General features: G+C 55.8%; 1 protein-coding gene across 2 annotated transcripts; it reads left to right on the forward strand.

Annotated features, from left to right (window-relative positions):
* The first annotated feature begins 139 nt into the window (after positions 1-139).
* On the forward strand, positions 140-25,943 carry RGS11 (regulator of G protein signaling 11). Of its 2 annotated transcripts, XM_090024356.1 has the most exons (17): positions 140-268; positions 3,268-3,364; positions 5,756-5,806; positions 8,574-8,680; positions 9,419-9,470; positions 10,100-10,158; positions 10,667-10,743; positions 15,135-15,216; positions 16,699-16,767; positions 19,378-19,407; positions 19,827-19,888; positions 20,992-21,105; positions 21,688-21,803; positions 22,453-22,540; positions 23,570-23,708; positions 24,297-24,379; positions 24,588-25,943. In XM_090024356.1, exons 1-17 carry the CDS (start codon positions 215-217, stop codon positions 24,727-24,729), a joined length of 1,422 nt encoding a protein of 473 aa, XP_089880482.1. In that variant the 5' UTR covers positions 140-214; the 3' UTR covers positions 24,730-25,943. The 2 variants fall into 2 exon arrangements, with proteins under 2 accessions (XP_089880482.1, XP_089880480.1); XM_090024354.1 differs by lacking the exons at positions 24,297-24,379; positions 24,588-25,943 and having other exon boundaries at positions 165-268; positions 23,298-23,703.
* The last annotated feature ends 1,220 nt before the right edge of the window (positions 25,944-27,163 follow it).

A 27,163-nucleotide genomic window follows, 5' to 3' on the forward strand; every position in this document is an offset into this window, starting at 1 on the left:
CAGCCGCGGCTCCGGCGCCCCAGGGGAGGGGAACCGAGCTCGGCGGGGGGCCAGGTGTGTGCGGGCGTTGCCCGCATCCCGCGCGGCCGTCGGCGGGCGCAGAGCCGGCGGGGCGGGGCGGGGCGGGGCGGGGCCGCGCTCTCGCCTGCAGGGGGCGACAGCGGCGCTGAAGCGCGCGGCGGAGCGCGTCGGAGCCCGGGGGCCGCGTCCCGCCATGACTATCAGCGCCGGCGGCCAGCCGCGCGCGCACATGCCCTGCCTGGCCAAGGTGAGCGCGGCGGGGGCGTGGGAGCGGGACCCGGGAGCGGCCTCCTGGGGTGGAGGGAGCCGCCGGCCCGGGCTTTGCTCCCCTGTGGCCGGGGGAGGCCGGGCCGTGGCCCACGCAGCGCTGCCCCGCTCCGCCCGTCCTTGGCAGCCGCCCGTCCGTGGAGGGGCGCCCGGCGGGGCTCAGCCCGCGCCTCGGGACCACCGGGAGCGGCAGCCGCCGCTCGGCCGAGCTCTGCCGCGGGGGCCGGAAGGGGGCTGTGCCCCAGGCCCCGGGGGGGCTTTAGCTGGCTCTGGCTGCAGCCTGAAACGAGCGTGAGCCCAAAGTGCCTCCTTGCCCACTCCTGTCAGCCGGGCCGGGCCGGGCCGGTGGGGCCTCACGCGGTGCTTGTTCATTCGGCCCGAGAGCTGCCCCGTGGTGGTCCCAGCCAGGAGTCTGGGGGCCCAGACTGCGGAATAAACAGAGCACCTGCGGCTTGGCTCAAGGCCAAAGTCCTAAGCGCAGTGCAGGAAACAAGCTGGACCTGCCACCTGCCAGCCCCAGGGCAGGGCACATCCCCACCAGTCATCCGGCTGCGTTTGTTCCCCTGCCTTGATCCTATGAAGCCACCACTTGTCACCCTCTGCTTGTTTGATAGAATGGGAGGGAGTGAGGCTTAGCCTGGCTGGGTCAGACCGGGGCCCCTCTAGAAGGCAGAGCTACAGCACCCTTTAGCAGGAAGGCTGGTGGACTTCCCCACCCCCACCCCCTCTCCGGCCTCTGGCATCTGGTGCTGAGTGTCCTGAAGCAGGGGGCTTGTGGTTTTTCCAGAGCTCCGCCTTGTTCAGCCTGCAAGGTTATAACTGGGATGCTCATGCCCCAGAGACCGAGCCAGCCCCTGCTTGAATGTCTGCAAAGTTATTAGAGCAAATCATAACACAGTCAGTTTGCAAATACCTGGAGGAGGAAGGGAGGTCACTAGCAGCCTTAAATACGGATTCATTAGGGACAAATTGTACCAAGACAAATTGATTCCTGTCTTTGACAGAGTAACTGGATTGGTGGATGAAGGGAGCATGACAGACGCAATATGCCCAAATCTTAGTAAGGTTTTTCGTATGTTCCCCCATGACATTCTTGTAAATAAGCTAGAGTAATGTGGGACAGGTAGGATTACTGTTAAAGAGATATATAATTGGGTGAATAACCACAATCAGAGAGAAACTAAATATATCTATGTCAGAATGGCAGGAGGCTTCGCTCAGTTCTGGGTCAGGTGCCATTTAACATTTTTTGTTAAAGGATTGGATTGGGAATAGCAAGCTTCCTGACTGAGTTGGCAGATGACACAACTCTGAGGGCTTGCAAACAGTTAGCAGGACGGGGGTTGAATTTAAAAGGAACATGATGAATTGGAGAATTATGGACAAAAACTGAAATTTAACAAAGAGGGGTAGAGTGCTACACCTAGGGAAGAGAAACCAAATGCACAGATACAGAGTGGGGTGGTAACTGAAAAGGCACTACTGAAAAGGATCTGGGGTTAACATGAGTCAGCAGTGTGATATTATCACACAAAAAATTGCAGCCTTGGGCTGCATTAACAGAAATATTGTATGCAAGCTATGGGAGCTGATAGTGCCACTCATATGGATGCTGTCTGGGCCTCTGCTGGAGTACTGTGTGCATTTATGGGCTACGCATTTAAGAAAGATGTAGAGAAATTGGAGAAGATCCAGAGGTGAGTGACAACGGCAAAGGCATTGGAGGGCAAGTTGTATGAGGGAAGAGCTGACAAATATATGTATGTCTGGTTTGGGGAAAGGAACTTCATGGGGGATGTGATAGCAGTTTTCAAACATTTGAAAAGCTGCCATAAGAAAGAGGGAAATAACTGTTTTCCCTTGTTGCAGAGGATAGGACATGAAACAATGGGTTTAAACTGCAGTAAAGCTGATTTTGGTTAAACCTCAAGAAACATTTCCCAACTGGCAGAACCAAGGACAGTGGAACAAGTTGGCGAGGGAAGTTGTAGAATCTCTTCCTTGGATACTTTCAGGAAGCAGCTGGCTGGGCAGCACCTGTCTGGGATGGTTTAGCAACAGCTCATCCTAGGTCTGTTCAGGGATTGGACTCAGTAGATGACCCCTGAGGTCCCCCTTCCAGCCCTGTGATTCTATGATAATATTGTAGAGCTTTTGGCCTCAGTGACCTCTTGTGCTCCAGAGTTCCCTGAGCTTTGTATATTGTGCAGGGGTGTGATTCTTCTTGTCTGATGAATCTATTCCCTTTTGCTGTCTCCATATGTCCCCTGTTTTTGTTATAAGATGAAGAAGACAGGGACTCCCAACTCAACTCTCTTTAGACCAGTCACTTTTTCACCAGGTCCCCATATACTTGTCTCTTCTCTGAGGTAACATATCCATTCTTCACTTTCTCTGAGAATCTGTCCAGGCCCCAGTTCTTCTTATCCTCCTTCCCTGACCCTTCTCTTCAGTTGCATTCTTCAATATCCTGAAGGAGGTTGTGTGACCAGGGCAGACCACAGGATCCAGACCAGGCTGTGTCATTGATTCTGGAAAGACACAAAATCATCTCCATGTTGTTTGCCATCCCATCCCTTATGGGATCCAATTTCTGGGCAGCTCTTTGACCCCAGTTATGCCCTGAGCAGAGGACTCCAGCATGTTGCCCACACTACCCAGAGTTTTGCTTGGACCAGAGGCACTTTCTGGGATTTCAGATCCATGGCATGAGGAACTTGGAGCTTCCCCTCCAGCCTGTGCTCCCTGGCATCTGCTAGTCTGAAATTCCCTCTGCCCTAGTGCTACCCCTTCACCTTCCTTGGTCTCATCTCTTCTCTGAAATAAAGGATGCCCAGGCCTCTTTCTGCCCTTCCCCAGCTGTGCAGAGGGGCTGCTGTGCTCCCCTTGCAACATGCTGAGTTTGCCAGTGGGTCTTTGCTAAGTGTGTAGGGGGTGGACTGGTCTCTTTGACTCAGTCTCTGCTGCTTTCCCCCTTAGATGGAGCGCATGATTGTCAGCATGCAGGATCCGGACATGGGTGTCAAGATGAGAAACCAGCGCTTGCTAATTACAGTGATCCCTCATGCAATGACTGGTAAGTTCAACTGTGCTCCTCACCCCACCTCCCTCTGCTCATGTTCTCTCCCTCCCTCTGCATCAGACATGCATGTCATCTCTCCCAGTGAGAGATGCTCTTCGGTGGCCAAATCCAAATCAAATCAGGAGACACTTTAATCTCTCCAAATCAAATTGGAACCCTCCAAATCAATTTGGAGATTTTCGGAAAGATTCGTGATTCGGACATAGACACAGTTTTAAATGTTTTTCCTACATACCTCTAGATAGCAGGCAGCTTGTGAACATTGCAATGCTGAGGTGTGTGGAGTGTCCCACAGAAGTGTGGGGTGGTCCCCAACGTGCTCAACAGCAGACCTGGAAGTGGCCCAGAAGCACTTCCAGTCCACTTCTGGGTCCACCAGGGAGCTTGTTGGGGGCCCCCCCCACATGCCCTGGCTTGGCAACCTATGCCTCCTGGGTCTGAGGGGTCACCCGGGGTCCCCCCACAGCTGATTGCTGAGCCGAGGAGGGGGAGGGAGTGCCCCAGCGGACCCGGAAGTGGACCAGAAGTACTTCCGGTCCGCTTCTGGGTTCACCACCGAGCATGTGGAGGGCCTCCTGGGTGCTTCATGCACCCCAGCATCGCAGCATTCACAAGCTGTGCTGGTACCTCAAGGCATGTAGAAAAAACATTTAAAGCTGTGTCTATGTCTGAATCATTGATACGCTGAATCAGCCTCGAATCTTCAGATTCGGATTCAGCCAAATCAAATCAGGGACAGTGCTCTGAATCAACAAATCGAATCGCTGTCCCTGATTTGGGCCAAATCTGAATTGAATAGGGCCCGCTTTGCACACCCCTGATGCCTACCCCTAACCTGAGTGCACTGAGGAGATTACACTGCTGTTAGCTATGTCTGTGCCCTGGGATCTGGGACTGGGCAGCAGTCCTGCTCCCTCCCCTACCATCTTAATGATATGTGAGCATGCTAGTGTAATGGGCATGCTTTGTGCTACCACATCCCAGGCCATCTTCCTCTGAGCAAATGCTCTTTGTGCCCAGGGGAGATGGCTGATGCACATATACCCAGTTGGGTATCTCTGAATTGACAGCATGTTATTGTGGGGAGCAGGGTCTGCACACCATGTGGTGTGGTGCATCTGTGCATATGTTGTGTGTATGGCATAGGTGGTTGTGTAGGGAGCTTTTCAATGTCTGTGTGAACAACACTGTGGATGGTGTGAGTGTACCGTGTACCATGTACACTCCGCCCCAGACCTTGCTCTTTACCCAGTGATCATGTTGCTGCTGGGGCAACTGCCTTGCCTGGGCCTTTGGCTTCATGAAACCTCTACTCTGATATTGGCAGCAGAAAGAGCCGCTTTTCTGCACAGTAACCTCCACAACAAGAGGGACCAGACTGTAGGCTGGAGCTGCTGCCCCACCGGACAAGTCTGCTGGCTTTGTCTGTGCTAGCTTGCAGGAACTAGTATTTTCCACAGCTGCACTCCCAGTCTTGCTGCAGCTCCAGTGCCTGCCTTTGCTGGCACCCAGCCTAGCACTGGACTAGAATGTGGAGGGGATGTGCAGTGCTCCAGAGAGGAATGGCTGCTCTTGCAAATCAAGACAAATTTTGGATGTTCTTTTCTGCAGAGCCAGACTGGATCTCCTCTTAAGGCATCATGCTAGGCACTGGGCCCACAGATTTCCCCCTTTTCGCAAACTGTATGTACTGCTTTCTCTGTGGCTTTGCCCCTCTTCCATGCCTTAACCTGCAGAGTTGACACCTGGAGTCAGGGTGCTGAATTCTCTACTCTACAGGGGCAGGTCTGTGCCGGGGCATTAGCAAGGGCTGTCTTCTCTGCCTCCTTTTCCCAAACCAAGCTCTCAGCCTCAGTTCCTGGCTGCAGGCAGTCACGTGCCAGCAGTAATGCATCAGGATATCAATTATTCATTGGGCCAGGCTGAGAGTTGACACTGCAGGGAAGACTTAGGCCCAGATGCTGTCTGCTGCTGGCTTGGCAGGCACTGACTGTGCCCCTGGACAGCTCCAGATGGTGATCAGAGGCTCATGGGGATGGAAGACCTGTCATGCCCCAGGTTACCCCTTAGCTCTACCTCTGCACTGTGCCTTTGCCTGTTATCACCCCCTGGTTCTGTCCTCTTGTTTCATCTTTTCCCCAGCATTCTCCTGCCATCCCCATTCTCTTTGTGTGTACCTTTGCCCTTACCCATGCCTTGCAGTCCCCTCTTCTTATATTTGTGGGCTCTCCTAGAACTTCCTATGCACCTTCTCCTGGGGGCCAACCCATGCCAGTTCAGCACTGGCCCTGTGCCCATAGTGGACACTGGAGGGGCTTTTGAGACATGGGTTGTGGCTCACTGAGTCTCCAGTGTCCTTGGTTATGTGTGCTCCTGTTCCCCCAGGGAATGACATTGTGGAGTGGCTCATCCAGAAGTACACCATCTCTGAGGAGGGTAAGCACTACCTCATCTCAGCCCTGGGCTCTGTTTTGCATGGGTGGGATGCCAGGCCAGCAATTTGGGAACCTTGTCCCCATGGAGGAGGATCTGGGTGAGGCCTGCTTTCTCTGGCTGGAAGCCTAAGATGTTTGTTCTGCCCTCTCCCTCAAGAACTTGCACAGACCCTTGTCACATGGCTACTTCAGGATAGCGCTTGCCACCCTGTTCTTCTTGGCCCCTTTTGGGAAGTACCAAGCACATAAGTGACTTGGCACCAAGGCACAGGTCTGGCTCAGTCCATCTCTGGTCTTTTCCAGAGTGACCCAAGGTTGTTTGTGCAAGATGCATGTCCCAAGGGGATGTAGCAACCATGTCTGTGCCCTAGGACAAAGGGGGGGCCAGTTCCTGGCTCAGCAGCAGTGCAGAAGGCCTTGCCTACCTGGGAAGCTGCAGAGCCATGTGGCTCCCAGCATCAGCTTGACTGACTTGTCTTGCTGGACATCCTCTAGCAGCTGGTCCCAGAGCAACATGGCTGTGAGTAAAAAGATCCATGCCTGGTAGCAGGGGGGACCCTGAAGCTGCAGCCACCTCTGGGGAGACTTTAGGAGCTGCCTCTGCAGTATTGCAGCAGCAAGGACTCATCTAGGAGCTGAACCTGACCCCTTGGTTCCACCCAGTCTGTCTCCAATTAGGCTGCAGATGTGGAACAGCCCTGCCAGGCTGCCTAGGACCCTGGGCTGGTTGCTGCCAAGTCTCCCCCTTGGCAGTGGCTGGCAACATTTGTGCACTGTACCCTACAAGGCAGATGAGTTTGGCAATGCAGCACAATTTGGGGGTGTGCCCATCTAGGGGAAGAACCCCAGAGCTGCTCCCATGGCCCAGTGAGGGGCAGGGCTTGTGCAAGAGGGAGTGGAGCTGACCTGCATATTTGAAATATCTCCAGTTTTGTGGTGTCACCTCTAGGTGGCTTCTGCCTTAGCCTCAGCCCCAGGTTGCAGAGCATGCAGCCAGCAGTGCAGCTCTAGGTTATGGGAAGGCCCTGCGATCATTTGTTGTGTGGCATCTGGAGCCAGATCCAGGCTCTGTGAGAGCTTCTACCCTGTGAAAGTTTCTGCTGACTTGTGCTGTGCTGAACTGATAGCAGGCAGCTTGCAGGTTAGTTCAGGGCAGCCCTTTCCAGGAGGCAGGCGGGGAGTCATGTGCATGGAGTGGATAGGGAGCACAGGGGCTGTCACATCAACTCTGCATCCTAGTGATGCTGACAGGAGTTTGCACAAAACTATGTATTCTTAGCATGGCTATGCCAGCCAGCCTCTGCCTCACTTGGCAGTGACTGTCCTTGGCCAGCTCCTCTACCCTCATCCATCCTAGAGCCCCTGTCACTGTTGCAGACCACCTTGCACCTGCCCATCTGGGATACCAGCCTCCAGTCCTGCCCCTCTGCTGGGAGCAGCACTGGGAACCAGAGTTGGTTTTGGGCTGGTCCAGCTCTCATAGGTTCAAATGTACCCAGCAACAGCAAAGCCAGTGGTCTCTTTTCTTGTCAGTCTTCAGCTTCTCATGGTCCCTGCCACAGTTCCAAGAAGAAAAGGATAGGGTTTCACCCCTCATATCCCTGGTGAGGCAGAGTGCCCTGCAGGAGAAGTAATGCACAAAGACCAGGGTATGAAACCATAAGCAGGAGTCCACACCTTGTCCCATGTGCTAGGCTGCCCTTGCTGCCTCAAGAGGCCTGCCCAGGCATGGGAGGGCTCCTGGGATAGCTGTTCAGGGTGCCTTTCTGTGCTTCCAGCCTAAACCCTGCTGGGCCAGCATACATGGAGCAAATCTGAGGCCAAGTGCTAGGTGCTGACCATGTCCAGCTGCACTGGCAGTTCCAGCATGGAGCAGTTGGGCAACATGTGAGACCTGCTTGCCCAATAGCCCTCTGGCATGAGGCTTCTTGCCATCGCTGTAGGTGGCCAGGCATTGCATGCCCTCCTGCTGGCAAGCAGTGGCTGCAGAGAGCTTTCTTCGCCAGGACCCTCCCTTTCCCAGTACCTGCCCCATTTGCTGCTGGCATGGACCTTGGTGTACTGTAAGGACTTGGGGTCCTGGGGAACGCTGCTCTTCCCTCTGAGCTGTCCTGAACTTCGCAGGTGGGGCTGGGACTGTGCTGGGCTGGGGGATGATTTCAGGCAGAGTGAAGCCTTTATTTTGCTGTGCCCTGGTTTGAAGCCATGGGTTGTATGCAACAGGCTGTCCCACTGGGTGATGGCAACCCCAATACAGGCATGTGGCCCCTTCTGCTTTGAGGGGACATTTTTGGCCCAGCTGGCCTGTGCTGAGGAGACTGCTCTTCTCTTTCAACTGTCACATTCTACCCCCAGAGCTGCAAGAGGCCAGACTGTCTCCTGTCACCCAGCAAGGATCCCTACCTTGCCAGAGCCGTCAACACAGAGGGCCAGCATCCTGCACAGATCCCAGGCCCATTCCTGCTAGGTTCCTGCAGCAGGGCACTCTGTCAGCTGTCCAAGCTGGGAGGAGGGTTGGAACAGCTTCCTGGGGCAGGGGCTTTGTTGGCACGCACAGAATAGTGCCAGGCATTTCAATTCATCATGATAATGAGCAGTTGCAATGATCTGAGCCTGTGGGTGGGTCTGCTCTGCTGTTTCATGGGGTAGGGTTGGTGGAACTGGTGCTGTGTTGGGCATGGTGAAGGTTGAGGGGTCCACAGCAGGTGGTGGGTGGGGGGCTGCTGCTGCACTATACTCCAAGCAGCCTAGCCACGTCTCTCCTGCAGAGTCCTTGCACCTTGGGAACCTGATTGTGAAACATGGCTATATCTACCCTCTCAAGGACCCCCGCAACCTGGTGCTGCGAGCTGACGAGTCCCCCTACAGGTTCCAGGTAGGCCTGGTGAGGGGATCAGGGCTCCATTCCCCACCCCTCCTCACGCCCATGAGTCAACTGTCCCATAGGTTCTGGGGGCTTGCTCCATGATGCCTCTCCTGAGCCTGAGTGCTCTTCTGGGCATGCCCAAACCTGTGCCCCTAAGACAGGGAGGGCAGCAAGGTGTGGGAACGCTCATGGCTGATTTTCATACCCAAGACAAGGCTGGGGCTGCTGCATCAGTCCTGCTGTTGTTGAGGGCGAGTGCTGTGATGCGCCCCAGGCCCCTTATACTGACTGGTAAGAAGTTTGTAGCTGCTTCACCCTGGCTTGGAGAGAGCAATGAGTGAGACATATTGCCAGTGCTCCAGTGCTGGGTGCTCCCCCAGGGCCCCACCCTGCTGAGCAGGCCCAGAGCTGTGGGACTGGTGCCCAGCAGATGCTGCAGAGGCCTGATGGACTCATGCACAAGCCCACAGTTCTCATACGTCTGAGTACCAGACGGGCCCTGTGATACCATCTTCATGTCTGGTGTAGGCTGGGCTGGAGGCAGCGAAACAGGGATCTGCTTCAGGGCTTCCAGGCTGGGGTTGTCCAGCAGCTTCACTGTACCTGGCTGGGATCCCCCTCCTAACTGCCCACTTCCAATGGGGTCCTGCTGCATGAACTGCATTAACAGGGTAGGACCAGTGCCCTCCTCACCCCCAGTTTCCATTCAGTGATGGCAGTGCCCCCTCTGTCTCTTTCTCCTTGCAGACCCCGTACTTCTGGACCAGCACTAAGTGGCCAGCCACAGAACTGGATTATGGTAGGTGTCATTCTGCAGCACTGGGACCATGGCCTGTCAGTCCTGTCTGGAGATCCCAGCACCATTGGCTCCCATCTGCTCTGCCTTGGCCCTGTCCCCCAACAGATTTACAGGAAAAGCCCTGAGGTGCCAGCGGCCAGTAGCTCCAACCTCATGTGGAGGCCTGAGCACTACAGGATTCAGAGTGGTGGCTCTGAGCTCGGCTGTTTCCCCACCTGCCTGCTTTCATCACCATACTAGAAGAGCCCTTGGGCTGAACTATGCCTGTCTGCTGTTCTTCTGTTTCTAAGGACTGTTGTGTTTGGTCCCAGCTGCAAGGATCTGGGCAGAGCCCAGGGCTGGTAGCATATTTTCTGGCTTAGCCAGCTTTGGATCTTCCTGCCACTCTTTACTCTCTGTGAATGGGTGTGGGTTTAAGCCCCATGGGAAGGCTGCCCCCTAACATAGGCACAGGAACATGCTGCTCCTGGCACTGCAATTATTTGTGGGGAAACTGAGACTAAAGTGCAATTAGGGCAGAGCCCAGCACCTAGCACCACCTGGCTCCATGGACAGGAACCCCGCTCTTCCCCCGTCCCCAAATGTCATCCAGAGGTGCCCATGCTGATGGCTCCTTTGCCTTACTGCAGCAATCTATCTAGCCAAGAAGAACATCCGCAAGCAGGGTGACCTGATCGACCATGAGAAGGTAAGATACAGGTGCTAACCACACTGCAGAGTCCCCTTGGCTCCTGGGGAGGTGGTTAGGATAGTAAAGGACCTACAAAGCAGAGGTTTGGGGGGAGATAGGGGTTGGTATGAGAATAAAAGAGGGCTGCAGATCAGGACTGAGAAGCATCAGCAGTGGAGAAAGGTGCAAGGGCTGTGATTGCAGTAGTGGCTACTTCGGCATTCCCAACAATGCAACCTGCTGACTCACCCTGGAACTGTCTCCGCCTATTATAGCCTGATGCCATCAGAAGGGCTGGAACAGGGAACCACCAGGCAGCCTTGGCACTGCATGGGACAGGGAAATGCTTGGGTGGAATAAATGAGGTTTTTCCCTCACTGAGGTCCCCAGACTGCAGGCAGAAGCCATGACTGAGAGGTACTGACACTAGGGTGTGGGGTTGCCCTGCTTGGAATGTATCTGGGTAGTCAGGGGAGAGAGAGGATGGGGCTGGGTAGGGACTGACTTCCCTGTGCACTCGCCCTAGGACAACTACAACCTGCTGCACAAGAGGATCAACCACACCTGGGACTTTGTTGTGATGCAAGCCCGGGAGCAGCTCCGGTGAGTCCCTGCCCCAGTACCCAGCCAGGACTCATGGGATGTAGAGATCAGGGCCCCTCCTGTCTCCACACTTGTAGCAGGAATATGCCTAGGGCTCTGGGGATTCTGCCCCATGTTGCCAAGGTGCATGCCAGGAGATACCCAAGCCTGCAGAATTGTGCTCTGTGAAGAGCAGCAACTTGGGGATCCTGGCAGAGAGTGCTATGCAGGGCCAAGCTTCAGCACATGAGAGCTCAGCATGTACTACTTTCCAAGTGCCCAGAGTCATGGATCAGACTTTGGCTAGCCAGGGGGTCAATGAGCCTTGAAAGCAAAAGCTCAGCATGGAGCCGTGCCAATGGTGAAATCTGCTGGAGCCCATAATGAGACAGGCCAGGTTGCTGGTCAGAGGGCAGGACCTAACCCCACTTCTCCCCCAGCAGCACTCTCACCACTTTCTGACTGCCTTGTGCCACACTGACAGACACTCCTCCCTCATTCTCCCACTCCAGGAGGTGGTAATGCCTGTGTGTCAGGGCACTTGACGTACCTGCCACTTCAAGGGGTAAGGCAGCCTGCTGAGCCACCAGCAGGTGGGGGTCAGTGCTAATTGTGGAGTCAGCTGACTCAGGGGGCTGGCAGTTAAGGCTAGGCCTGATTAAGTGAGTCACCTGATTGGAAGAGGGCTGGGTTTAGACTGGGTATAAGCCCAGACCCTGAGAGTAGGGCTGGCAGTAACATCTTGGGAGCTGGTGAAGGAACATCACAGCAGGAAGGCTGCTGCTTCTGAATGCAAGCAAGGAGAATAACATCCAGAGATTTGGATAGGAACTAAGGGAATGGAGGATATTCCTGGGGAAACCAATATGGGGGTCCAGAGCCCTAAGAAGGGAGCTGAGTGCACAGGAGCCTATTGAGAGGCCAAATGAGTCCAGCCTATTTGTCCACTTTTAAAAAACACATGGATCCAGCCCACCAAGTCACTCATTGGTCTCCCTTAGGCAGGGAGGCCACAGGAAAAGGGGACAACAGAGTTTGTGGGACAAAGAATGAAACAACAAAGATGGAAGTGCAGATCAGAGGTTCAAAACAAGCGTACCAAGTGGGGACATGGAGCAGAGTACACCAGACAGTGCCCAGTGGCCCTTAGACAAGCTCAAGGAACCAGGAGACATTGCCCAGTGATACTCTGTTTAGAGATGGGAGCAAATCAAGGTGAGGATAGTGACCCTGCAGTTGCCGGGGCCAGATAAACCCAAAGGTAGAAGGTCTGGGTGCACAGGGACCTATTGAGAGGCCAGGTGAGCCCTGGGAGAGGGGCTGAGTGTTTGGGAGACCTAGTGAAAGGTCTGGGTGAACCCACTGAGTGGGACAAAGCATGGGGGCCTATTAAGGGGTCCAGATGTGCCCAGAGAAGGAAGAGGCTGTGTTAGGGAAGACCTATGCGGGGCTCCAGGTGAGCCCAGAGAGAGGGAGTGATCTATGGAGGGGCCTACAGAGACAAGGGGGCTGACGGCTGGAGGTCTGACCCTGGGAATCTCAACTGACCTGTGTGGGGCCAGGGCCCAGGAGGGGCTGAAGGGTGAAATAAACCATAGCAGAGACTGCCAGAGTCAAGAGAGCCTGGAGTTCTTGACTGGCCTAAAGCAGGGCCAAGGCCTAGGAGAGGCCAAGGGTCCTTGTATGACCACAGCTGAGAGGAAGGGATCAAGGGGCGTGCAGCCCAGGATGAGGATGGCTGGCTGTCAGCCATCCAATAAAAGAGGGATCAATAAAAGAGGTCTGAGAGAGACCTGGGGGCCAGAGATGGAGAACTCGTATGGGAGATGGAGTCAGGGACAGGGGGCTGTGTGGCTAGCAGCCCAGGAAGGGCGTAGGACATCTAGGGGAAAGCCCAGAGAAGGACATGTAAGATCAGGTAGCCCTGAAGATTGGTCCTGGGTAAGACCTGAAACTGCACCCTACTTGGGCTGTTTAGTGTGGTGGGGCTGTCTGTTGTGGGGCATCCTCCATGAAATACCACACATGGGCCAATGCAGGGAAAGGTGAGGATGGAGGCTGGAAAGCCTCAGCTCCCACTGCCTTGTGGGTTACCCCATGGAAGGGGTGGGCTAGGGGTGCATACCTGGATAGAAAAGCACTTGGTCAGGGAAGACTGGGACCACATGGGTCCAGAGGCCCAGCAAGGGGCCAGGGAACAGAGTGCAGGACTGGATGGATCTGAGGGCCTAGAGAGTGGCTAGGGAAGTACAGAATTAAAAGGGTGCAGGACAAAGGACCAAAAGGGGCTGGCAGTCTGGAGTGGGGCTGGGAGGGAGACAGAGGGGCCTGGTAGCCAAAGGAATGGTTGTGTAAGACCAAGGGGTCTCAGGACCCAGAGAGGGGCTGGAGGAGAGACCAAGGGGTCTGGCATCCAAAGTGGAGCCAAGAGGGAGATGAAGGAGTCTGGCAGCCCAGGAAAGGGCTGTGCGGAGAGACAGAGGTCTGAGGGCCCAGAGTGGGGCTGAGAGAGGCTGAGGGGTTGGAAGGCTCAGAGAGGCTTCAGCAATTGGTGGAACATCTGTAAGGATGCCATCTGTGAGTCATTGGGCATGGTGTAGGCGAGGTACAGAGCCATTCAATTGACCTAGAAGGCCAGGACGACAATCCGGGTGGTCACTGTAATAAGACCAGGGCAGCCTCCCACACTCTGTGTATCAACTAACATCAAGACGTGGCAAGCGAGAGCTAGGCCGACTGCCCATAAAGCAGGGGATCTCAAAAAAAAAATGTGGGCACCCCATTCCCAAATCCACGCTGTAGCACGGCAGGCCCCAGAGGTGGCTGTGACACCCCCTGGTAGCCACACTGTACCCGTCCCACTTTGACTTTACAGGTACCCTCCCCTTTCTCTTGCTTGCTATTCCTTGATGTAATTGGTTAATTTGTAAAAAGGGAGGCTGCCCGATATTCCCTGAAGTCTTTGTCTATCTGTCAGCCAGCAGGTCCCTCCTGGACCCTGGTGGTCTCAGTTTTTCCCCTTAAGAGCTAGCTGAGCCTTTCTGGCTCATCCATGCACACTGGGCCCTAACTGCCTTAAGTTTGTGGCCTCCAAACGCCTCTGTAGCTACACCCACCCCATCCCTCAGATGTTCCCACTCAATCACTGTCCCTTCGTTGGGGCCTTGGCCTCTGCCCCTTTCCTCTTGCTGGGCCTGTTAGCCTAGGTCCATTATACTGCATGTGGCTCCTGGGCTTCAGCCTCTGCCCTGCTCCCCAGCAATGAGCCCACTGTGATGTTGTCTTTGCCTTGCTCCCAGGCCTTTTGGGACCTCCATCACCTCTTAGTCCTGCCAAAACCACCAGACTATCAAATTCTAACGTAGGACTAAACCTTAAGGCTATAACTCAAACTCCCAGCTCAGTCAGAACACAAACACCAACTTGGATGTCTTTCAGCACTGCCTACCAAACCCTGGGTCCCACTCCCTTGCAAGTCAGCAGTCATGTATTTGCAATAGTCCTAGGATATCCCAGGTATAAGCCACAAACTCATTCCTTTTCAGCCTCCAGGGTCAGACTTCCTGCTAGGCTCAGCCCCTGGGCTTAAATACTCCTTAAACCTGCACCCTTCTAGTCAGGTGACTCAGCAGCCACACACCCAGGGATATTCAGTCTGAGCCTAATGACCTGCCTGCCTTCCCTTGCTGCTGCTTATAGCTAGCCTCAGACTGTCTACAGGTGTACTCTTTGCCTTGATGGGCAGCTTACTACCTGAGCAGCAGCATTCCCTACAACCACCCTTCTTACAACTGGCCCCTATTTAGCTGCCTGGGTTCAAGCTACTCCAGTCTCTCTCTTACACTAACAGGAACTCAGAGCTCCTTGTTACAATGCCCACTGAGTGCTTTCAATGAGGGGCCAATTCAGGCAATCAGCTGAGAGGTCCTCATATCCTTCTGGCAGGGCACGGAGCAAAGGCCAGCCCTGGAGGCTGCCTGACTGAGTAGGACTCTGTTTGCTGCTGCTCATGTCCTGGTCAGCCTCTCTTCTACCTACCTTGAGCCTTCATGTGCTGCTCCCCAGAGGTTGATGCTTTTTCTCATGGTGCCAGCATATGGGGCTTGAGAGCTGGCAACTCTAACAAGGGCTGTGAAGAGGCAAAGAAGGGGACAGCAGCTTACACCAGCTCCCCTGGAGGGACCCCTTATTCTTCCTGAAGCTCCCCTGGATGGACCCCTTATTCCTCCTGAACCCCCCCCCTTGCTTGGGGCCTTTGCTAAGTTGGGGTGGGAAAACCAGCTGCTCTGGGTTTGGCCTGGGCCGGGCTTGGCCCCTCCTCTCAGGAGAGCTCCAGCCCTGGCTGTCCCAAGAGCAGTACGGGAGTGGCTGCTCGTAGCCCTTCTTGCCTGATGCTACCTTTCTATTGACAGGGCAGCCAAGCAGCGCCGGAAGGGCGATCGCATTGTCATAGACTGCCAGGAGCAGGCCTACTGGCTGGTCAATCGGCCCCTGGTAAGGCTTGCCTGAGGGAGGCTGTGAGGGCTCAGCCCTGTCAATTGTGACCATGCTGGGGAAGAAAAGGGGCACCCTCTAGAAAGGCCTGCAAGGGTGGGAAAGCCTCACTCAGGTGCGTGCAGGTGGGGCAGAGTTCCATGCTGGAGCTCTCCTGAGTGACCACAGACTTGGGTCCAGTCTGCTGGTGCTGAGCTTCAGTGCGTAGTGGCACCCCACCACTCCCTGGAGACAGACAGATGGATAAGGCAGGCATAGCAGGGGCTCTGGCTGGGGCCCCTGGCTCACAGGGAAGGGACTGAAAGGCATGTTCAACTTCTTGCACCCTTGTTGATTAGCAAGGAGCTGGCAGTTCCCCCTGCATCCCAGCCTCAGTGCAAGCACCTTCCCTGGCTTCTAACCAGGGATCCCCTGGTGGCATGCAGCACCCACCCCTGGCAGGCTCTGCCTCAGGATACAGTTTTCTTGGACTGACACTGCCTGCTGGTAACCACATCCTTGCTAGGCAGTCAGGCAGCTCCTCATCCCTCCTTTCCCCTCCCCCTGTGCCATGTGGGGAGATGTGGAGGGATGGGTGAGTTGGTTGAGGAGACAAAGAGTAGGAAGGGGGCAGCTAGTCCCCTCTGCAGTTCTCTGGTGCCCAGAGACTGCCTCTAGCTTGGAACCATTCAGCTGTGGGGCAGAGGGGTTGCAACTCTGCCCCCTTCCCTCTGCCAGAGACCTGGGGCATAAAAGTATGGCTACAGGTGTACTCAGAGCAGGGGCTGGGGCAGTGTCTGCCATCCCCTACACTGTCCCTGCCCCCACCTACCCAGGCCAGCATGACAGCTGGCTTCCAATTAAAGCTAATGGGCCTTTCTCTCCTAATCCCTTCCATCCCTGATCCAGCCAGCTCTACACAGGGTAGTGGGGACAGGGCCAGCGCAAAGGGCCATGGCTCATCCTGTGCTGTCTCCCAGGGTGTTGCCGCCAGAGCAATGGGTATGGATCCATCTGGCCTGGGCCCAGGCAGGGTATGTCCAGCACTCCAGAAAGACAGTCTGGCTTCAGCAGCTTGTCTCAGTCTGGTGGCTTCCTCTCCATCCTGCAGGAAGCAGCCCTGCCTGGCCATCCAGCCATGTGATCCGCACCATCCTGCTGCTGTGTACCCTGCTCCTGGTTCTTTTGTGGGGGGAAGCTGTGGCCACAGAGCCATGCTGTCCTGCAGGCTCCCGGGGTGGCAGTGTATGTGGGTGGGCATCCCCTGTGGGACAACACCAGCCCAGTGCAGAGTGCGCCAGCTCAGGCCACAGCCAGCACCAGTGCCCCTACCCTGCCTGTCCCCACTATGTCCTCTGCCTCTACAGGGAGGAGATAAGGGCCCTGGCTGTCGCAGCCCTTGTGGGGCCTGGCTAGACCCGAGGAACGTGCATTGGGCAAGGGGCTGGCTGGAACCCATCCTCCATCCTGATCCAGGCTTGGTTCTTATTCTTTCCTGTGCAGCCAGGAGCCCCAAATGTGATGGAGCATGGGCTGAAGCGGAGGAACTGCCATGCTAGCCGAGCACAGCTCGTAAGTGTCCTGCCTGGGGAGGCCGTGGTTGGCACAGAAGTGCTTGGTCCCCACTCCTGCAGCACTCCCCGTGGACTGCATAAGCCAAAAGATCCGCCCTCTGCAGGCACATCCTAGCTCATCCTGGTCCTACTAGGGGCTTGATGCCATTGGGCTGTCCAGGTTCTTGCTGCACTGGGCCCCTGTAGGTATCCCAGACGTGCAGGCTGAGACAGTGTGTGCCTGCTGAGCCCTCCCCCAGAGCCTAGCCCCACCAGTCTCTGCACTCAAGTGTCCTTGCTCTGTGGCACATGGTGCAGTGCTGGGTGGGCTGCCCCATGCCCAGCAGGACGTGCTCTTAGTCCCAGGGTATGATGCTGTCTGCTAGCTCCGGTCTCATTGCTGCTGTCCCTGCGGTCAAGAGAGTCACCATTAACTCTGCGGATTAGTCCCCTGGTGTTAGCATCCATGTTTCCTGTTGTTACCCCTGCCTGGTGTCTCGAATCTGTCTGGGTTCCTGTGTACCATTTCTGTCTGCTCATCTCCAGCTCTGAATAATGTGCCGTTTGCCTCAAGCATCTACACTTCCGTCTGGGAGCTCTGCAAGTTTGCTAGACAGAGCAGTCTCTGGGAAGGAGCATTCCCCACAGTACTCAGTGCCCTGGGCCTGACCAGACTTGCCTTGCTGCAATGCCAGCCCTGATAGTGGCTAATGGTTGGCCAAGGGCAGAGGCCAGTTCAGCCTCTATAGCACCAGGTGGTAATGCTGGCCATGGCACTCTTCAACTGCTAGTCTGTCCTTCTGTACCCCCTCCATTGCTAAAAGTCTACATGTTCTGGGCATGCCTTCCCTGAGGGCACTGCAGAGATCTGCTGCAGCAAGAGGAGGACATGTTGGTCCACATGGCTTTGGTGTATGCAATGGCCTCTTCTTCCCATACTTATAGTGGACCACATGCAGCCATGGCCTCAGGCTAGTGATGCCAGCCTGCGCTGAGGTGCTAGCAGCCATTCCCTGGGTTGGTGGTTATCAGCCAAGAGCTGTCTGGATTGGCTTGGTGGGCTTGTGCAGCCAGTGTGATGGCCCAACAGACAGGCAGAGTAGTGAACCCTGGGCTGAAGCATGGGCAGCCTCCAGCCAGGAAAAGCCTCTTAGGCAGGGGGTGAATGCACATGGCTGGCCACTGGGGCCTGCTTTTTCTGCAGCTCCTAGGAAACTCCTCTCTTTCTGTGCTGGCATCACTAACACAGTCTGTTGGGTGCTCTTATCTCCCCTGTCTGTTGTGCTGGCTCTTTACTAACTGCTGGGTTCTGTTTTTCTTCTCTTCTCCTGTGTGCCATCTTCTGCCCAAGTAAGTGTCACTAACCTTTGGTTTCCCATGACAGGCTTGGGGGCAGCGGGGTGGGGCATAGACATGCAGACAGGCAGTTAGCAGGGAACTAGGAGTCCTGGGCCCCTGCCAGCTGGTGTGTGAGATGGCTGGGCATGTCCTCAGGGATTTGCCTGGTGAGTGGCTTTTTGCTGGTGATGGCTGGCTGTGGGGGTGAAGGAGTCTGCTAGTGGCTCTTTTGTCATGCATAGAGAGGCAATGCTGAAACAGGACCTGGGGCTGCCCTTGATCCCCAGGGCTGGGCAGCTTCAGGTGCTTCAACCCTTGGGGCAGCACCCTCCTGCCAGTACCCTACTTCATCCCACAGCTTCCAGGCTGTCCTTTGCAGAGAGCCCTCAGGGTGGTGCCAGGCCTGGTGGTGAAGTGCCTGCTTTCCTTTCTTCCTCCCATGTGTTCAGGAGTTCCACTGCTTTCTGCAGGACCAGGGGAGGAAGCTATGAGCTGTTGTGGGATCCTCCTGCTGCAGTCCTCTGGGTGGCCTGGCTGAGTAGCCTGAAACTAGAAACTGAGAACTCAGGGTGTTTGGCCCAGGGGATCCATAAGCAGGTCACAAGGCAGCAGGACACTCCAGCACAGTGGAGTGTGGAAAGGCTCCCCTCAGGACTGCGGCCATTTCCAGCCACCCTGGTCCTGCTTATAGAGAATCTCCCACAACAAGGCCTGTGCAGCCCAAATCCCCAGAGTACACCTTGGCTGCCCCAGCAAGCAGAGTGGAATATGGGGCCAGCCAGCCAGCTGCCCTTCCGGCCCGCAGCTCCGCTCCAGGCTGCCTGTAGTACCAGGCATGACTCCAGTACCCCAAATAGGAGTTTGGACCAAAGGACTGTGATTGGAGTAGGTGAGGGTGGAGGGTGGGCGCACAGGGGAGTGGGTGTGTTTATTGTAATGGGAAGCACAGGTTTTTAATGTGATTTTAAGATGTGTGATGGAAAGTTTATGGGGGGGGTGTATACACATATATATATACACACATATATACACGCGCGTGTGTGTGTATATTTTTTAATTTAAAAAAAAAAAAGTACCGTGGGGGAGAGGCAGCTGGGACCTGCATGTATTGAGCTGTGCACAGCTCATTGCGGGTTAGCACCTGGGACCAGGCACAACTGAGCCCTGAGATGCTGGGGCCAATGGCTGCCTAGTCTGGCTAGGTGCTGGGCCAGGACTGTTGGGGCCCAGACATGCTTATGCAGGGACTGCTGTTGCTGGGCTCTCTCACCCCTGTGCTTGTCTCTTCCAGACCAAGAACATGGATTATTACAAGCGAGAGGTGAGTCTGCAGGACAGGGTCTGGCCATGGAGGCAGGGACAGCTTCCCCAGGCCTCTGTTCAGGGCTGTGCTGGGGCCTCCCTAGGACCACACCCAGTGCTGGGCAACTGGCACAGTGGGGAGCAGTGGGCACAGTGCCCTGGAAGCATACCGCGCACCTGCAAAGGCATAGCAGCACCTCAGGGTGAGGGGTCTATGTGGGAATGTGGGCTGGACAGGAAAGGCAGAGCAACGGAGAGGTCTTGGCCATGGGCACACACAGGGTTAGCTCCAGTTCTTACTGTTACCATGATTGGACAGTGGCATAACAGCTGATAGCACCCATCACAGCTCCTCCCCAAACAGTATCAGTGCCCTGGGCCCCAGTGGGTGGGTGCCACAATCTTCCCTCTTACCCTGTTGTCCTGTGCCGGTCCCAGATCGAGTACTGCCGAAAGGCCATGGGAAGAACCAGGGTCAAGTCTTCCATTTGCCTGGAAGGGTAAGTTGTCACCTGGGGGCCTTGGGGATCTGGGCAGTCACTTGCTGGCATTTCTAGCCCCTGTTTTACTGGACTGGCCCTGCCAGGCATCAGCAGTTTCTCCCTGCTTTTCAGCAGCAGCCCCTGACCCTGGGATGGGGTGAGGGGCTTTGCACTGGGGGTGGGGGCTATACTCTCTGAGCTGATGGAGCATGATCCTTACCATCTCAGCATGGCCCCTGCAGGCATCTGCTCTGCCCTCTGCCCCACTGTCACGGTAATTGTGACCTGGTGCCCACATTGTCCCGTACTCCAGTAGCACTGCTCCAGGCTCATTTATGTGGCTGCACTGGCTGAGCCTGTTGCAAAGTACTGAAGCAGGATGTGAGGCTCTGTTGGAGGGCAGCAGGCTCCCTAGAGAGGGGCTTTGAGAGAATCCTGCCAGCAGGAGATTGAGCACAAAGCACCCTCCCACACGGCACTGAGATCCTGGCCAGCTGGCACCACAGCTCCGGAAAACCTGGCTCAGATCCCTGCTCTGTCCCCCAGGGATCGCTGAGAACTTGCTCCTTCCCACAACAGGATGCTCAGCTGGTGCCAGTGCTTTCCAAGAAGATCCTTAGGGTTCAGGGGTGGGAGTGTTGGGAGAGCACATGCACCAGGGAGACCAGGCTGGTGAGGGGGTGGGCCATGGTATTAGTCCTTGCTAGTGAAGCCTATTAGGGCACAAGGCAGAGGCATGCTGGGCCCTGAGGTAGACCTTGGGTCAGTGAAGTAAGGTTACTGGACCATTTGAGGGCAATATGCTGTGCCATTAGGGGTGGGATGTTAAGGGGCTTGTGGCTCAGGAGTAGGGCTTATGCTGTGTCCCAGGGATGCTGGTGATGCAAATGAGATGGGGGGGGAAGGTCCTCCGCTATGGCAATGCTGGTCCCAGTGCAGACCTTTCCTCTGGCATGGGCACGAGACACCAGCATGTTGTGCAGCCAAAGCAGTAAGGACCTGGTCTGTTCCACAGACTTGCTGGTCATGTTCTCCGCACCTCTGCTAGTGCTGGTCCTTGGCCTGTGCTGGGAGCCTTAGAGCCCAGCTCCCAGCCGCTCATCTCTCCTCTGTCTTGGTAGGTACGTCAAGTTTAACGAGCAGTATGTGCCCCATGATCCCATCATGTCTGGCTGCCTGCCCAGCAACCCCTGGATCACAGATGACACTACCTACTGGGCAATGAATGCCCCCACGTAAGCACCCTGTGGCCTGAGCACCTGGCATGTCCCTTCATCCTGCCCCTGGCCCTGCCATAGCCACTAGTGGTAGAATGTCCACCAGTCTGCTTGCACAGGTCGACATTCTCCCACCTGTCTGGCTCTGATGTGAAAAGCTCCAGCCCCAGGTTGGCTGCCTGTCCCATGTTCCCACCTGCTGTGGAAGCGCAGCCAATCAATGGCTGCTGCAGAAGGCAAGCAGACTCTGCCCCAGGAGCCAGAGGAACATGGGGGGTCCCTTCAGTGCAGGGCAGACAGGGGCTCAGGGGCGTGGGTTACTCTTGTGGTCCCTGTCCTGCTAGCAGAAGGATGTCAGCACTGCTTTCCCAGCGCCCAGAAAGTCACGTCCCTGAGGTGGTACCTAGGAGTGTGGCTGTCCCAGCAGGGCTCTGCTAAGCACCAGCCTAAGGGGCAGAGCTGCCTCTGGGCTTTTGCCCCTGCTTGCCTCCATGTGGGAACTGATCTCTGGGGCCCTGCAGGCCCCTGGCTCCCTGGACTGATGGGAACTGCTCAGGGTGCCACAGCTGGTGACTGCAACTCTCAATGCCCTTGCTGCAGAGTGATGACTCCAACCAAGCTGCGTGTGGAGCGCTGGGGCTTCAGCTTCAGCGAACTGCTAAGTGATGCACTGGGCAGGGCACAGTTCATGGAGTTCCTCAAGAAGGAGTTCAGCGGTGAGTGAGCAGCATGTCACACTCCACCCCCAGCACTGCCACAATGTCTCAGGTTGGAAGGTACTGGTCCCCCCTCCCCACCTCAGCCTGTGCGAGCTCCTGCAGGTTGTGCTGCATGGGGAGGTCCTGCCTGGCTGCTGGGCAGGGGCACAGCCTAGCACAGCAGATCTGTTGGCTTATGGGGTGGCAAATATTCCCCTGCCATGGGACACCCTGTGCAGGAAGTGCTTGGGTGAAGCACTGGCCGGCACAAGATAGGTAGGGCCCTGTCTCAGAAGGCATCACCAACATCATGTGGGCAGGACCCTTCCCTCCTGCTGGCCTGACAAGGGAGCAGGTCTGGCCTAACACAGTCAGCCAAGTGATGTCCCAGGTGGGGCGCTCCTGCTCTGCCCTGTGTTTTCCACCTGCCTGGAGAAAGGCCCCTTCCATGCAGCTTGAAGCACTTGTTCACGGTTCCTTGGAAGGAACCCTTCCTGGGTTGTGCTCTCATTCACCCATGGTTTGTGGACACCTGTGCCCTGGCCAGTGCACTGTGGACCAACCAGGCCTGTGAGCCTGGTTGCTGACCAGGCAGGAGCATACTCCCTGCCCCTTCCTCCCAGTGCTCTGCCTTGCCCAACATCATCTCTCTGTCTCTTCCCACCAGCTGAGAACCTGAGCTTCTGGGAGGCATGTGAGGAGCTGCGATATGGGGAGCAGTCCCGCATTGCTGAGATCATGGACTCCATCTACCAGTGAGCCTCCCATCCCTCCCTGGCCTAGCTTCCATGTGTATTCTGTTAGCGACAGGTGGGGTGCTACCCCATGCCCCTTCTGATAGGCTCAGGAGAGCCTCTTCCCACACAAAGTTAGCATCTCCCAGCACAGCAAAGAGCTGCCTTCCACAGTAGCAACAAACCCACTCCACAGACCCATCCCCTTGCCTGTGGTAACTGGGCCACCCCATGTGGCTGTCTGTCCCATGTTCCTGCATCCTGGAGAAACACAGCCAATTGGTTACTGTAGGTGGCAGGCAGACTCCGCCCCAGGAACTAGAGAAACTAGGGTGTCCTTGGCACAGGACAAACAGGGACCCCAGGGGCTCAGATGACTCTGTGGCACCTGTTCATGGAGGGTGGACAGCTCACTGGTAGCTGACAAGAGGAAATCCCTTTGGGATAAGGTCCTTCCTGAGAAGACCTGTTGCAGCAGGAGTGGAGGGCACAGCCCTATCTCCCATTTGCTCCTGCCATGAATCTCAGGGTCCCAGCAGATTCAGAGGCCACATTCCCCCCTGAGGCAACGTTGTTTCCTAGTGACCCCTGTCTAATGGGGCCGGTGAAGACACAGCCCCTCCTTATGGCAAAGGCATGGACCTGAGCACAGCAAAGGCAGGTTGGCTCCTCAAGGCTGGACCAGAGGGCTGGTAGGTTTTGGTGGGGATCCTAAATGTGCAGGGGGCATCCTGGTTGTGGTGGCCTACAGCAGCACTTTGGTTTATGTTTTGCATAGGCTGGAGCTCCCTCTTGCTCACTGCCTGTCCCATTGGTCTCCGGACAGTCATGTAGGTGGGGGGAAGGTAATGCTGGCACCTCCCCTTGGAGCCAGCACCCTGGGACTCGCAACAGAAGCCTCTCACTATCTCACCTGCTATATTCTTGCTGGGAGAAGTCATGCCAGGAGTGGGGTCACTGGAGCCAAGGCAAAAGCAAGGCCCTCCTAGGGGGCCAGGCTGTTCCAGCCTGTCAGTCCTTCTCTGTCTGTGCTGTGGCCCTGCTCTGCAGGCACTTCTTGGCCCCTGGTGCCACCCGGTGGGTGAACATTGACAGCAAGACCATGGAGAGGACCCTGGAAGGTCTCAAGACGCCTCATCGCTATGTGATGGATGATGCCCAGATGCACATCTATATGCTGATGAAAAAGGTGAGGGTGTGGCAGGATGCACTGGGGCATGACCCCTCCCTCACAGCTGCCTGGTCTAAACATGGGTATACGTGCTAGTGCTGAGTGCAGCAGTCTGCATTACTCCTTATGCCTGGCTGGATGAGCCCATGTCAATGCTGATTACTGCCAACACAGGAGAGTTGCATCCTGTGTAGGGTGGGGTAAGTGGCTTTCCCCTCCAGCCCGTGAAACACTGACCTCTCTCCACTGAGGAGTTCTCACTGCCAGCTGGTTGCCACAAATAAAGGCAGCACTTGTGGGTTGGGCTGGTTGCTTGTGAGGGGCAGCTCTGTGGTGCTCCCAGGCCCTTCAGCAGGTAGCTCAGGCAGACTGGGCTTGCCTAGTAGAGGGGGTCTGTGGCTAGGGGAAGTGCAGGCTGCACATGCTAGGCCCAGCCTCCGGTGGCAGGAACCCAGGTGTGATGCATCCCCACAGATCACCATCTGTGACACATGGGAAGGGTCAGCTTGGGGCAGGGTAGCTTCCCCACAGCCTCCTGCTTTTGGCCTGTGCTCAGGCCTATGTGTGTGCAGGCTACACCATCCCCTCATGGTTGTTTGCCCCCAGGACTCCTACCCACGCTTCCTCAAGTCTGACCTCTACAAAAGCCTGCTGGCTGAGGCCATCATTCCTCCTGAGACCAAGAAGCGGTGAGCAGAGGCCCCTGTCCTATGCTTGTTGGGTGTATCCTACAACGGCTTGTTTCTGATTGCAAGTGGCTGTGGGGAGCACTGGGGAATCAGGGCTAAAGCATATCAGCACCCTGCACAGTGCCCTCAGCCCTGCTTTGTGCTCCCCTGACCCCACCCACACCACATACTTGACCCCATACTGACTGTTCTCTTGATCTCCTGCCAGGGTGTTCCCATTCATGCGGAAGCAGCGACACTCAAGCCCTAGCCCAGCCCTGCTGCTGCTGCCTGGGGGTGAGCCAGAAGCCAAGGCAGAGGACAAGAGCAGGACCACTGTAGCTGCTCCTGTTCCTGAGGAGGAGAGCTAGGGCCCCTTGCCTCGTGGTCCTCACTTGGTCCCTCCACCACCTACCCCACTCGTTCCCAGGCTGAGCACTGGCCTGTGGCTGAGAGAAAGAATGAGGTGCCTTGCACGTGTCAGACTGCACAATGTCCATCCTGTTTCTTCTGATGCAGCACCTAGAGCTTGGAAGCTGTGGGGCAGGTGGCTACTCTTGTCACCCAGCCCCTCCCTCCCTCTAGGATGAGCAGCATAGGTTTGCAGAGGTCTCACACACTCCAGGCTCCTGGCCCATGATGGGGAATGTAATTTCCTGCCTCTGCCCTGCCTGTGGCATGACCTGGTACTCTGTGCAGGTGGTTACTGCTGACCATCAGTAGGTGCCGGGGTGTTTAGACTGGTGAGCCTTGCTGAAGCTAGTGTTGTTACTGGTACCCCTGTACTGGAGGAGCCGTAACTTAACCAGGGGCCAGGGCAGGGCAGGGCAGCCCTCTGGATCCCGAGTGTTCGCTTAAATGTAGCCTAGGACAGACGCTGCCAGCTACGTTCACACCATGTCCTGGCACCCCTGTGCCTGGGCAGCAGGTAAGATAGCTCTCAGATCCCAGTACAAACCATCTCAGCCTCAACCCCCCAGTCATCCTGCCTGTGCTCCTGCCCCAGCATCATTTTCCCCCCCTCCCCCATCCCAGGCAGTAGCCTGGCCTCTACTGTAGGACTTGCTCTTCCATGACACTAAAGGAAAGAAGCCATATGCCCCGAGGTCTTTGTGCATGGTTCCGCTTAGCCTGTACTCTGTGCCCCAGGCTACACCCTACTCTCTCTGCCTTGGTTCTGGCCTCTTAATCCTCTAGCTGCCCCTGGGCCACTGCCCTAGGCAGCTCATGGTGCACAGCTGCAGATTTGGGAACTGGCCTTCACCGCCCATTTTGCTTCTCAGAGACTGGGTGAGTCCCCTGCAGGGAGTCAAGCTCAGGTTTCAATTGGAGGAAGGGGCAGGTTCCCCGCTCTGACAGATTAACCATCCCCTGGGGCATGCTGGTCTACTCCAAGAGCAGCCCTTGCTAACTCTGCAAGTGCCCCTGCTCCCCTTGCAGAGGTCCAGTCTGGGCACTTGTAGGGCATGACCAGTCCTGAGGCAAGTTGGGCGGGGGGCTGGCACTGCATAGGGAGCCCCCTCTTCCCTCTACCCTGCTCACTGTTACACTAAGCATATGGAATCAATAAAGGACCTTGTGGGAAACTCTATGGGCTCTTCTGGTGGCAAAGGCTGGTCTGAGCACAGTGACAGGTTCAAGAGAAAAGGGGATGTGGCTCATTTACAGGCGCTTTGCTCCACATAAGCGGTGTTATGGTTTCCCAAGTAACTGCTGTTCCTCCCTCCTGCATGTCCTCCTCAGCCCATTTTGATTTGAGATCACCTGCTATTGCTTTTCTTGGGGCAGAACACTTTGCTCTGTTCTTACATGCCAGGCCCGTAGGCTGCAGCTTCTGCAGTTGTTGGGGCCTCCTCAGCAGGGGAGATGGCTCTGTGCTTCTGTGGCATGGGTGGAGCTCTGTAGTGAGCTGCAAGCTCTTGGGATGCACAGTAGGGCTGTATGAAATTTCACCGGCCATTTCATTTCAACACAGTTTCAACTCATTTCGAGGTCAAAACAGCAAAATTGAAATGAAACAAAGGGTTGCAAAACAGCCTCGAAACAAAATGAGGCTAGTTGAAACATTTCAAAAGTCAAAATGTTTCGACCATAGCACTGGGGAAATGAACTCAGCCCCATTGGGTTGACTTCCCATCCCCAGCGCTAGATTGCCCTGGGGTTGGGGAGTCAGCCTGGTTGGGCAATCTAGCACTGGGAGATGGGGAGGCAGACCAGCTGGGCTGACTTCCCATCCCCAGCCTTTCTGTTTTGAGGGAACAGAACAGCTGTTTTGAATCAAAACGAAATTTGAAACAGAATGCTATTCCGTTGAACCATCAAAACTCAAGGCAAAACAGAACGGTGCCGTTTCACACAGCCCTAATGCGCAGCACCATGTTCAGGGACAGCCAGATTTAAAATGGTAAATGCTTCGGACCGCAATCAGCTCAGGTATAGCACCTTAGTCTGGGGAGCAGGGCCAAACTTCTCATGCCTGTTAACAAACTGACAACTACAAGGGAGAGCTGCCCCTCTTTGAGGTTTGAGACATTCTCTAGTGCTGGCCTAGGGCAGGGGTAGAGCAGTGACCAGCCAGCTTCCAGACTCTTCCCACCCTGCATCTCATGCTGGCTGCCCAGGACCAAGAGCTGCTGGCCAGACCCCATGGGTCTGAGCTGATAGTGGGCAGTATCTTGCCATGCAGGTCCTGCAGCACAGCCAGACAGCAACACTGGGTTGGAAGGCTTTAAACTAGGAAAGGACAAGCTGACTTCCATTGCACCTGAGCACCTCCCCCTCAGCCATGCCTGGAGCCAGTGGCCA

Source organism: Crocodylus siamensis, chromosome 12 (assembly GCF_052110815.1).
Source record: "Crocodylus siamensis isolate JL-2025a chromosome 12, ASM5211081v1, whole genome shotgun sequence".
In the NCBI taxonomy this organism is placed as follows: Eukaryota; Metazoa; Chordata; order Crocodylia; family Crocodylidae; genus Crocodylus; species Crocodylus siamensis.